The following is a 13,865-nucleotide window of genomic DNA, read 5'->3' on the forward strand; positions in this document are numbered from 1 at the left end:
ATTGGTTCTTCAAAAGACATCATTTCTGCACAAAATAACTCAGGTATGATTTCTTCCAACTAATCTATGTTCTGTACATATATTTAGATAATTTCTTACCTTAAATCATCATATCTTCAAACCCTAATCATCCGTACCTTCATTCTGTGACTTCTACCTCGTATATTATCGAAAAAAACCGACTACTCGGTTCAAATCAGATTTGTTGGTCATATATTACTTTCTGCCTTCATCGATACCAATGTACAGGCTTCTATAGATTTCCGAAATTAATACCTTAGAGTTGTTGATCTTGATGGCTAAAAAATCGATTTTGCTATAACACTGTTCTAGGTCTTCATTTCTATTACGACAAATGGGGAAAAGAGGGTTTTTATGATTGCTTTTTGTGTACGTAGGTTTGCTGTTAAATAATAAGGAGTAATTATTATTTTTGTTTTACATAAAAACAATAAAAAGAAATAACATTTATTTTTCTAATTTTTCTATAAATAATATTTAAATAGTTTAAATTTGTTTTTTTTATATACCCAATTAATATTAAAACAACTATAATTTATATTTATATGTTGTAATTATTAAATTCTAATTTAAATCGAAATAACTATTTAAATTGCCATTTTATTTGTTATGCTCATCAATTTATTAAGTAAATTTTATTTATATATAATTAAGTAATTTTATGATTTAGAAATATCATTTATTTTGTATTTGATTAGCATTCAATTCATCAAATTAAGTTTAAACAAATTACATAAGCTATCAATCGTATGTAACATTTACATACAAATTCTTAGTTTTCTTTTTCAATATACTTTTTTATTGTTATTATGTATGGAACAAGAATATGAATGCAACGGACGCTAGAGAAAGAAGAAAAAACAGAAAGTTATATTTGGATAACAAAAAATCCAAAAAACGTCGTACTACATCATCCTCTTATCATACACCGACTGCACATGCTATTAATATTAGCCAATACGGTAAACTTCTTTCTTTATTTTGCATTTATAATTTATAATATGTTTTATCTATTTTTTTTAGTTGTAAATATATTATTTATTATTTTTTATTAAATAATTAAAATATATTTGAACTTAATATAAAAAATAGACTTTAAGTTGTTTTCTACTATTTTACAGTTAAAAATAACGTTACAGAATCTACAAACGCTAAGGAGAGGAGAAAACTTAGAAAATTATATTTGGATAATAGAAAATCCAAAGTGGTACTAAGCACATCAACCCGTCAAAATTCCTCTGTTACACATGCTTCTTACATGTCGAATAATGGTAATTATATTCGTTTATTTTACAATTGATATGCAAATATAAATATTATATAAAATTTGCAACACTCTTTAATTTATAGTATTTATAAAAAATAATATTTTTCTATTTGTACTAACCATTTTTTCTAATTATATAATAGATGTCTTAAGTCGTCGTGTTAGATTAATATCTACACATAACTATACAAATATTACCCTAGACAAGGAAAATATAAACTCAACCAAATCATATGTACATCAAGATACAAATATTCATCCTCCTTCAAATGGTACGTACTTCTATATACACAAATTTAAGAATATATGCTTCATATTTATATAACTCATAACAATTTTTAACTTTCTAATTTGTATTTTAATCTTATCAGGCAACTATATTTTCAATAATAATGTTCAAAAACCACTGTCTATTGATAAACATAATTCAGTGTTTTCCATTGGCACGACATCCACAAATCGTTCGACGATAATTCATAATTCTCCTTCAACAAATTTAAATGTTAGAACTCCCTTTTCTAACATTTCAAATGGTACGCATAATTAAATATATGAAACGTCAAATGTAAACTTTACTTTTATATAAATCATAACTGTTGGTAACGTTCTAATTTGTATTTTTATTTTATCAGACAATTATATATACAATAATAACATTCAAACACCAATATCTATTAACAAACATAATTCAATGTTTGGGAATGCGACGACATCCGGTAATTTTTCGAGAATCATCCAGAATTCATCAACAATCAAGTTACCAAGAGGAAAACATCAATTGAAAAGAAAGACTTCGCATATAACCTCTATACCTGTGTTTGACTTGACATTAGATGAAGAAACTAATGATGATCATATTGTCGAAGATAAATTCCGCAGTATATCAAAAGGTGATCATAATTCTAATAGATTTTAGATTATTTAATAATGTATTGTTTATAATATTTTAATTTTTTTAATATTTTTTTTTATTCAATAGATTACTTGGATCATGGAGACGAAATTGTTATATGTCAGATTTGTCATGCAAAATTATGGGTAGATGAATCGCTTAGAGGCCAAAAAAAGACAATACGTCTTATTCCCTATGTTGTGGCTATGGCAAAGTTGAGCTACCACCCTTAAAAGAAGCACCCTCATCTTACAAAAATCTTTACCGTTCCGTAGATTCTAAAAGCAAACACTTCATGAAGAACATTCGACGTTACAATTCAATGTTTTCATTTACATCCATGGGAGGCAAAGTCGATTCATCCATCAACAGAGGTAACGCACCATACATATTCAGACTTAGCGGTCAAAATTATCATAGTATGGGAAGTCTTTTACCTATTGGTGGATCAAGACCTAAATTCTGTCAGTTATACATATATGATACGGAGAACGAGATTTCAAATAGATCGACAAGTAATGGGTATATTTTTACAATAACTTTAATAAACCGTTTCATTTTGTTATTTTCTTTACTAACATTAAATATTTTTTTTTAATATTTTTAGTGGACCAACGAGCGGTTCTACTTCAACTACAACAACATATGATCTCCAGATTATAGAATTTTTGAAGGTTATGTTAGATTCAAACAATGCGTTGGTCAAGTCTTATAGGATGGTAAGAGACAGTCTGCATGAAAATCCTGGTGCTAACTTGAAATTAAGATTAATCGGAAAAAGAGAACAAGATGGAAGGACATATAACTTACCAACTTCTTCTGAGGTAGCTGCTTTAATTGTCGGTGACATTTGTGATTCAATTGAAAAAAGAGACATCATTGTTGAAACCTCATCAGAATTACTAAAGCGTATCAGTGAATTACATCCTTCTTACCTTGCTCTTCAGTATCAATTACTATTTCCATATGGCGATGATGGTTACAGAGTTGACATCCTTCATAGAGGTATAACATCTTCAAGTAATAGCAAGCGCCCAACTTGTACAATGAGAGAATTTTTTGCTTACAGAATTCAAGATAGAGATCGATCGTTCTCACTACTTCTTAATGCAAAAAGGTTGTTCCAACAATTTTTGGTTGATGGTTATACAATGATTGAAAGTGAGCGATAATTTTTCATACGTAAGCAACAAAAAATTCTTAGATGTGAGTCTTATGAGAATCTGCGTAATCACCAAGCACGTGGTAGTACAAATATTTCGAACGTTGATCAACGTGTGATTTTACCTTCTTCATTTACCGGTGGTACACGTTATATGATGCAAAACTATTTGGATGCCATGTCGCTATGTAAATGGTTTGGATATCCAGATTTTTTCATAACCTTTACGTGTAATCCAAAATGGCCAGAAGTTCAAAGGTTTCTTAAGGACACTCCACTTCATCCTGAAGATAGACCGGATATATTATGTAGGTTATTTAAGATAAAGTTGGATGCATTTATTAAAGATTTAAGGGAAAATGAAATTTTTGGCAAGGTTCAAGCAGGTATTTTAAAATTATACTTTAATATATATATATATATATATATATATATATATATATGTGTGTGTGTGTGTGTGTGTCTGTGTAGGTTATATATACCTTCTTTAGTTTCTAACTTCTATTTTATGTGTATATTTTTACATGCAGTGGTTTATACAATTGAATTTCAAAAACGAGGTCTGCCTCATAGTCATATATGTTTGTTTATGCATTCTGACTACAAGCTTCCTACAGTTGAATATATCGATCCCATTATTTCTGCTGAGATTCCAAATATCGAAGAAGATCCAGAATTATATTCACTTGTCAAGGAGTTCATGATTCACGGTCCATGTGGAGCTGAAAATTTGAATTGCCCATGCATGGTGGACAGAAAGCTTTCTAAAAACTTTCCAAAGCAATTCTGTAATCATACTTCAGTTGATTCAGATGGTTTTCCCTTATATAGGAGAAGAAATGATGGACATTTTGTTGAAAAATCTAGTGTTCAGTTAGATAACAGGAATGTTGTTCCATACAACAAATATCTATTAAAAAGATATCAGGCACACATTAATGTTGAATGGTGCAATCAGGGATCTTCTATAAAGTATTTATTTAAATACATAAACAAGGGTCCTGATAGAGCGACTGTTGCTATGGAGCCAAGCAATAATGAGTCTGATAACAATGATGCAGTGGATGAAATCAAAGAATACTATGATTGTAGATATATATCTGCATGTGAAGCATCATGGCGGATTTTTAAATATGATGTTCATTATAGGTATCCTGTTGTGATTAGACTACCTTTTCATCTTCCTGGTCAACAACAAGTTGTATATGAGGCAGACGACGATATTGATGATGTTCTTGACCGACCTTCAGTTGGTTCTTCAATGTTCACATCTTGGATGAAGTGTAATGAAATCAATAAAGATGCACGGAAACTTACATATGTTGAATTTCCTACAAAGTTTGTTTGGAAACCTAAACTTAATATTTGGAAGCCAAGGAAAGTTAGATATTCTATTGGTAGAATTCACTCAGTTTCACCTAAGCTTGGCGAAGCGTATTTTTTAAGAATTCTTTTAAATAAAGTGAAAGGTCCAAAATCCTTCGAAGAAATTCGCACAGTCAATGGTGAAATATGTTCTTCTTTTAAAGATGCATGCTATAATCTGGGCCTTTGGATGATGACAAAGAATACATTGAAGCAATTAAGGAAGCAAGTGTTTTTGGATCTGGTTTTTATCTACGTTTCTTATTTGCTACGATGTTATTGTCCAGTAGTTTGTGTAAACCAGAGATTGTGTGGGAAAACACATGGGAATACCTTTCAGACAGAATTCTTTATTCTCAACAAAAGAGATTAAACTCTCCAGGTATTATATGTTTATTAAATTATTATTAAAACTGTATCATATAAATTTCCAATATGCAATCAATTACATTTTACCTCCCATATTATCTTTTTTTTAATATGCCGTAAGTAATATAGTATTTATCGTACAGGTTTATCACTAAACGAAGATCAAAGTAAAAACTTGACTTTGTTCGAGATAGAACAAATTTTACTCCGAAACAATTCCAGTCTCAAGAACTATAGAAGGATGCCTTACCCAGATGTTGATTTGGTTTCATCTTCAAACAATCGTTTGATAGTCAAGGAGCTAGATTATGACGTATCAAATTTGAAGAATGAGTTTGATCGGCTCTTTGTTTCATTAACCGACGAGCAACGCAACATTTTTCTTGATATAATGGCTAAGGTTAAAAATAATAAGGGAGGTGTATTCTTTATTTATGGTTATGGTGGAACTGGTAAGACATTTCTCTGGAAGACAATTTCTGCAGCAATTAGATCCCAAGGAGAGATTGTTTTAAACGTTGCTTCAAGTGGGATTGCTTCATTATTATTGACTGGAGGTAGGACATCACACTCTCGGTTTAATATTCTCATAAATCTTACCGAGGATTCTTTTTGTAAAATAAATCCAAAGAGTGATCTTGCGAGTTTAGTAAGAAAAGCCTCATTGATCATTTGGGATGAAGCACCAATGGTGCACAAGCATGCATTTGAAGCTTTAGATAGAACTTTGAAGGATATATTAAGATTTGTCGATCCTAAAAACTCAAATATTCCATTCGGAGGGAAAGTGGTTGTTTTTGGAGGTGATTTTAGACAAATTCTACCTGTTGTTCCGGGTGGCAGTAGACAAAATATTGTTAACGCTTCTTTAAGTTCTTCGTATTTATGGCAACAATGCAAAGTCCATAAATTAACAAAAAACATGTGGTTAATTGTTGGCAACGATTCATCTGCTGTTCATCGAATAACGGGTTTTTCAAACTGGCTTTTGGACATATGAGAAGGTAATCTTGGTGGTCCGAATGATGGTGAAGCAATTGTTGATATTCCAGAAGACATTCTCATTAATGATCCATGTGATCCCATTGGTTCATTAATCAAATTTGTATATCCTTCCATTCTTGAAAACTTCAACATTGCGGGTTATTTTCAAGAAAGAGCAATACTTGCTCCCAAGAATGAAGTTGTCCAAGAAATAAATGATCGGTTGCTAAAACTGATTCCAGGAGAGCCAAAAGAATATTTAAGTTCAGATAGCCTCTGCCAATCTGAGTTTGTCCATGATCAGTTTGATGCAAATTTATGCTCACCTGATGTTTTAAATGGTCTTAAAATCTCAGGTATGCCAAACCATAATCTCATTTTAAAAGTCGGTGTTCCAGTTATGTTATTGAGAAACATTGATCAGAAAAATGGCTTATGCAATGGCACTAGACTACAAGTCGTATCATTGGGCAAACGGGTAATCGAGGCAGTTATCATATCTGGAAGTAATATTGGAAACCGGACTTTCATTCCAAGAATGTCTTTAACTCCTACTGAAAACAAAATCCCATTCAAATTCCAAAGAAGACAATTTTCATTGGCTGTATGTTTTGCAATGACAATTAACAAGAGCCAAGATCAGTCTTTATCGAAGGTTGGATTGTTTCTCAAGGATCCTGTTTTTACACATGGCCAATTGTATGTTGCTTTATCTAGAGTTCAAAGTAGAGAGGGATTAAAATTGTTAATTTTAGATAACCATGGTAGACTATCAAATAAAACATCCAATGTCGTGTATAAAGAAGTTTTTAGAAATTTATAAAAACTTTGTAAAACTTTATTATTTATATGAATTTATGTTTATGTTTTTTTTTTAAAATTTATATTTGCATTATACAAAATGATAAGTTTCTAACATATATACAAATACAAATTGCTGATTTCAAATTCAAACCATTATCATTTCATAATTGCAACCAATCATTATATCACTATGAAATTACAAACAAAACATTGCTCAATAACTAAGTTATAATTTAATTGAATTATTTTTAAATTTATTTCCCGTGGTGTCCACGGGTTATAACCTAGTATATATATATATATATATATATATATATATATATATATATATATATATATATATATATATATATATATATATATATATATATATATATATATATATATATATATAGGCTTGGTAAATATGTGGCTGTCATGTATACAAGTTTAGATATAGAACTTGATAAAACTACGTAGTTTCGATTAAAATCATTTAAATTACCTTCCTATTATGTGAAATTCATATATTAATTATTTAGTTTTTCGTTAATTTTACAACCAAATGGTAAAAACCTCATCTATTTTTTTTTCATTTGCGAACGTATTGTCCACCACCTCAAAATCTATTTCTACCATCTTTATTTTCTAATATATATGTCTTCATATGTAACTGGGTATATCGAAGTTATAACAACATTTTGTGAATCATGATTTTTCATATCTACAAGGAGTTGCTTCGCAGCACAACAAAAAGCAATAAAGAAACAAGAATATGATGAAGTCTGAAAACAATTTTATATTCAAAAATTGTTAATATAGTTTTGTTATTTATTCATGAATAGAATATTTCAAACGAAAGAAGATACACACAGTTTAACTTCGTGAAGATGTTTATTTATGTTGTATTTGGTCATTTGAAAACATTTAACAAAAATATAGTAAAAAAAACTGACGCAATTAGGTGGAGTGAATGCAGGAAAGAGACGAATGACTTGGAGAAAAATTAGGAGAAAATATAGATCGAACATGAATAATCTTCTATTATTATGTAAGATTTAATCAAAACTACATAGTTTTGATTTGTTCTATATGTATGCTTACATACCTAACAACTTTATATTCACTTATATATATATATATATATATATATATATATATATATATATATATATATATATATATATATATATATATATATATATATATATATATATTAGTTTATAACTCGTGAGAATCGCGGTTATAAAATTAATTAAATTTTTATATTAATTATTAATCAATTATTTTAAATAAATTATTACTTAACATATATTTTTTTAGTTATATAAAGTTATAATTGTTGATTTAAATAAATACGTGAAGTTATATCATATTAAAATCTGTATTAATTTTACTTTATTTTTTAATCTAATGTTATTAATTCAATATAATTAAAGTGAAAAAATTTGAAATTTGAAATTTAAAATTTAATGTAATTAGGGTGGGAAATTTAAATTTTAAAATTTGAAATGAATAATTAATATATTGACAAGTGGCATGATAAATAACATATAATTTTAATGAGAGTTCTAATATAACGCCACTTATCAATAGGAGATTAAACCTATTCATTTATTAGAATAAGGATATATATATATATATATATATATATATATATATATATATATATATATATATATATATATATATATTAGTTTATAACCCGTGGAAACCACGGTTACAAAATTAATTAAATATTCATAGTAAAAAATTCAAAATTATTAATCAATTATTTTATATAAAATTTTAAATACATTATTAATTAAGAGATTTTTTTATTAGTTATGTAAAGTTATAATTATTGATTCAAATAAATATGTAGAATTAATTTATCATATATATTAGACTCTTTTTATTTGTGAACTAATGAGAACAATAATATAAAATTTAAAATTTAAATTTAAAATAAAGAATAAATAGATTGACAAATAACATCACATTAATTAGGAGGTTTAATGAATTTAAAATAGAGTATTAATAGAATGACAAGTGATATCATATTAATTAGGAGTTCTAATATTATGACATTTGGCAAAAAACTACTTTTTTATTAGTATATATATATATATATATATATATATATATATATATATATATATATATATATATATATATATATATATATTTGTCAATGTGAGCCACCTCACAAGCATTTATCAAAATGATATTTGATGAACGTGTTAACCTCCCATTCAAATAATGAAACTTTCCAAGTCCCTTTCACAACTCCTGATATTATATCCTAACGCCTTTGATAAATCTATAGCATGACATAACTCATCAACTATAGAAAAAAGCCAAACTTTTGTTTTGAAGAAGAATGTCCAGACATAAAAGGCTCTTGTAGCACAAGTCTTTACTCTCAATGATGAATTTTTGTAGCTCAATTTGAAAATTTTGTTTTGTCCTTATCCTCTTTAATATCTTTAATAACTAAAGAAGATGAATTATGCTATTAGTATTAGTAATGGCATACGATTTGCACTCCTCAATAGTTTAGCGCTCACAGCAGTTGGTGTGTCATTTTGGCCCAATCCAGCATCAACTGGCCCATATTCGACAGTATGAGACTATGAGTCATTCTACTTATGTAATTATGTTAATTGCATTTTTTTAATAAATTGCACTCGCTGGAAGATCCATAGCAAATCCGTTCTATGATCATTATATATGAATAAGTCATTAAGTTACTAATAATACTTGAGATGTTTAAATCTTTAACTTTTTTTTTTATTAAATTATACATCTCAATGCATCTTAAAAATGTACGAGACTATGGGTCTCAAAGCGTTGCTTATTGAAGACTTATATTATTAATTAGGAGTGAGATTCGTGTACTACACATATTTATAATGAAAAAAATGAAATTATAAACATTAAGAGAATTTTTAAGTAATAATTTTACATATATACAAAGTATTTGATGAATAAATATGTATTTAAACGCAAAATAATAAGAATTGGTAATTGGTAAAGACATATTTCAAATAATTGTTACGAATAGCTATGAAATGTGAATAAAAAAACATTTCTATGCCATATCACTAATTTAAAGTTAAATCCTGTAATATTTGAAACATGAAGGAATGAAATTGATATATAACTTTTATTATGAAATTTAAAGAATGTATATAATAATTCTATACTAATAAATACCTTACATATTACCATACATATGTATTACCTTACATATGTTAAATGTGGAATTTAAATTTAATGAAATGAAAAATAAAGCATGTATTACCTTACATATTACCATACATATGTATTACCTTATATATAAGAAAATGTCATATGTTTAAATGAATAAGAAAATGACATGTGAAAAAAAGATTTTGATTTATTACGGAGGATTATAATCTTATTTTTTTTCTTGAAATAGTTCATATATTAAATATTAATATTAATATTCAAATAGTGATCGAATTTTAATTTTTTTAAACAATAAATTTAATTTACTTCTAAACTATTTTTAATTTTACATTGTGCTTCGTACGGGACATAAAATTTCGACCTGAAGAAGGACAATAATTGTACCTCATATCATGGTTGTCAAAATCGCGATCATGATCCTAGGATCGTACGATCCTACGATTCTAGGTATGAAAAACGATATGGATCGTAAAATGATCGTATTTGGGGTAGGATCGTAAGAACGTAGGTAGGATCGAGATCCGATCTGATCTTACCTTCCCTTGATTTATTATTATTTTTTTTTTGAAAATAAATTTTTTTTACCACTTTATGTCTTTTATCCTTTACCAATCTACAATTTATCATTTTTTATTCTGACTTATGACTAATATTTTGAAGTTTTTATAACTTTTGGATGAAAAATTAATTGTTTGAAATATTTTTCATGATTAAATATTATAAATTACAATTATATTTTATTTTGTGTGATCTTAAGATATCGATCCCGATCTTGCAAACCCAAAAACGATTCTAGATAGGATCACGATCGTCAAAACATTGCCTTATATTATAAATATTTCTACATAGGATCTCGATCTTCAAATTTTAAGATATGATTCTAGATAGTTTTATTAACTCTTCAAAAGAGCCCTTATGGAAAGAGAGAGACTCCAACATATATAGTCACTTTTAAGACCGTGTCGTACCGATATACGATACACTAGCACTCCCCTCAGAGTTGGAGGCTCGATGGGAATATACATGAATGTGTTGAGTACGGATGAACGTATATGGGTGCATGTCCTAATTATCTGGAACCGGAACCGAAACCAACGGTTCCTAAAATGTTGGAATCGGAACCGGTAGGTAGTGGTTCCAATATCAGGTATCCGGTTTGTTAAATTTGTTGAATTATTATAACTTATAAAACTATATATGTTGTAAACATATAAAAAGTTATCGATAACATCAATATGTAATTCGCTACGTATTAAAAAAAGTTTTCTAAATATCAATAATTTGAATGACATGATAAAAAAATATGTGTATGCTTATTAAAACCTTTAAAGGTTCAAAACAAAACAAATTATTCAAAATTTTAGAATTTAAAATGATGTTATTCAAGATACCGTATAAAGTGTGTGTGTGTGTGTATATATATATATATATATATATATATATATATATATATATATATATAGAGAGAGAGAGAGAGAGAGAGAGAGAGAGGGAGAGAGAGAGAGAGCTAGGTTCAAATATTCTAACTAATTATTGTATGGATGTAGGAATGATTGCGGGTCAATCATTTCCAAAACCTAAATAAGGGTAAAATTGTAACATTACCTGTTAATTAATTTTGGTAAACAAATGAAAATTTAATTATCCTTTTGATTTAGTCACGATACTTTATGCATTTAAAACCTAATTGACCAACAAACACAATCGTTCTTCTGCCTCATCCCTCACAGTTCGTTCGCTCATTCTCTTAGACGCCGATGAAGGAAATCGACAGTCAACAACGATGAAGGAAATCAACAATCAACAACGAGGAGGCGGTGGTGGTGGGTATCAGTGACCTGCCATTTAGCCCTCATCTTCTTCACGCACGTCTCGATTTCCTCCAAAAGTCACAAAGAGTCGACCGATTGAAGATAATCTTTACTCATATAGCAAGTTCAATAGTCTAGGAAACAGCGATATGTAGTTGATTATTTGTCTTTAATTGTGTGTTGTAGGGGTGGAAGACCGGATGCTTTTCCGCTAGATTTTCATAAAAGGTTTAAAGAGCGTGTTCATATCATACCCGAGACCATGACTAAAGAAAAAACCTTGGAGGAAAAAACCATGGAGGAGTATTTATATCCATGAGTAGATTTGCAGCGAGCCATCGTGAGGCATATAATTAAAGCGGAATCTTACGAGATCAACCCTTTAACTCTCCAAATAATAATCCAAGATTATCGATTCAATGGGAATCTTGAAGAAGATCCATATGACCATATTTCAGATTTCTTGGATATATGTTACACGTTCAAGCTAAAAGACGTCTCTGAAGATGTAGTTCGTCTTCTACTTTTTCCTTTCACATTGAGGAATAAAGCAAAGGAGCGGCTTCGATCTCTTCCAGTTAATTAAATCACTACTTGGGATGAGTTTAAAGCAGAAGTTTCTAAGGAGATTTTATTGGGAATTCAAGACTTCAATGATGAGCAATCAAGAACAACAATCCCAACAACCAAATTAAAAAGAAAAGCAATCATGAGGAGTTGATGACAAAATACATTGCTGACTAGGAAATGAAAAATGTAGTGAATGACAATTAGTGTGTATTTGGGATGACGGTTCCACTACAGTAAATGATTCAACTTTGGTGCTTGGTGTTCTAATGACTGTTGTATATTGTTTAATTGCATATGGTGATAATATTAAAGCACTGACACGATATAAGACTAATTGGGGTTCTGACTGACTTATTTCTACAAGGAAAGGTTCAAGGGATTGGGTCAATAAATATGATACTTTAAAGAGATATGAGAAGAATTTGGCTCCATTTGGCCCTTCAGCATGGTTGCTTGGTGTCACATCAAATGGATGTACAATTTTCTTCTTCTTTTTTCTAGTAAGTTCAGCAGCCTGGATCAGTGCTAGATGCTTCACTTGTCGTGGTGGAAATGGAAGAATAAAATTTTAAGCAGGGGATGCCCCATCATTTTGTAACTTGTAAAACCTTATTTTTGAATCTAATTAGAGTTTTATGAACAGGTTGGAATGGGAATTCGTGGTGATGCTTGTAAGGTTTTCAATGATCATAATGCGAGGGTAATTCTGCCAGAATTGAATCTTGAATTCCAATTCTATCGAAATGGAATCACGAATTACAATTTTTTTGGAATGGAATATGGATATTTTACTACTGATTTATACATGTTCTACAATTCTTGGTTATTGGTTTTGGTGGAATTCACAAGTCCGCATATTTTTCCAAAGGAATATAGTTTTTATTTTTTATTTACTAATGCATTATTGGATTCTCTAACTACAATTGGATTTGTTTTCACAGAAGTGAATGCTTGAAGAAAGGACCACAAATTTAAAAGTGATTTTTAGCAACATTATTCTTTTATAATATATTAGTGTTTTGTTAGATTTTGATGTTTTTTTCTCGATTTGAAAGTTTTTTAAGTTTTATTCTTTAACAATAAATGTAATTCTTAGCAATTTTTACCCGTATTCTATAAGAAATAATGTAATTTTTGTTTTTATTCTTCAATTGAACCGAATTAATGTTTTTTTAACAGCTTAAAATTGAACACGAAACTAGCAAAATGCTAGAAATTACAAAGAAATAGCTAATAATGGGTTTGAAGCCAATTAACCCAAGTAGCTTTAACCTTATTGTTTCTATGAACAAACCAATTGTAACACATACTAACAATATCATCAAAAATAAAAACTTCAGACGAAACCACTTCACAAAATATAATATCATTTTGAAATCTCCACATCACCCAAATGATTGTTTGAATAGTCGATTCCAATGCATCCCAAATATGTAGCTGATCAAA

The 13,865-nt window shown here is 28.8% G+C and overlaps 1 protein-coding gene across 1 annotated transcript; it reads left to right on the plus strand.

The window, feature by feature from the left end:
* Positions 1–2,520: 2,520 nt before the first annotated feature.
* Positions 2,521–13,649, plus strand: LOC145095850 (uncharacterized). Its single transcript, XM_079033669.1, has 11 exons — positions 2,521–2,702; positions 2,788–3,297; positions 3,385–3,728; positions 3,873–4,680; positions 4,995–5,089; positions 5,220–5,948; positions 6,081–6,759; positions 12,036–12,090; positions 12,181–12,426; positions 13,063–13,119; positions 13,599–13,649. Exons 1-11 carry the CDS (start codon positions 2,521–2,523, stop codon positions 13,647–13,649), a joined length of 3,756 nt encoding a protein of 1,251 aa, XP_078889795.1.
* The last annotated feature ends 216 nt before the right edge of the window (positions 13,650–13,865 follow it).

The sequence above is a fragment of the Lactuca serriola genome, chromosome 3 (genome assembly GCF_051521515.1).
Source record: "Lactuca serriola cultivar US96UC23 chromosome 3, Lser_US96UC23_V15, whole genome shotgun sequence".
Taxonomy (NCBI): Eukaryota; Viridiplantae; Streptophyta; class Magnoliopsida; order Asterales; family Asteraceae; genus Lactuca; species Lactuca serriola.

Coding starts and splice junctions, on each gene's coding strand:
- LOC145095850 (XM_079033669.1), top strand. CDS start 2,521: ATGGGAGGCAAAGTCGATTCATCCATCAACAGAGGTAACGCACCATAC. Junction 5,090..5,219: donor AAAGAGATTAAACTCTCCAG/GTATTATATGTT, acceptor TTTATCGTACAG/GTTTATCACTAAACGAAGAT. Junction 12,427..13,062: donor AGCGGCTTCGATCTCTTCCA/GTTAATTAAATC, acceptor TTTTATGAACAG/GTTGGAATGGGAATTCGTGG.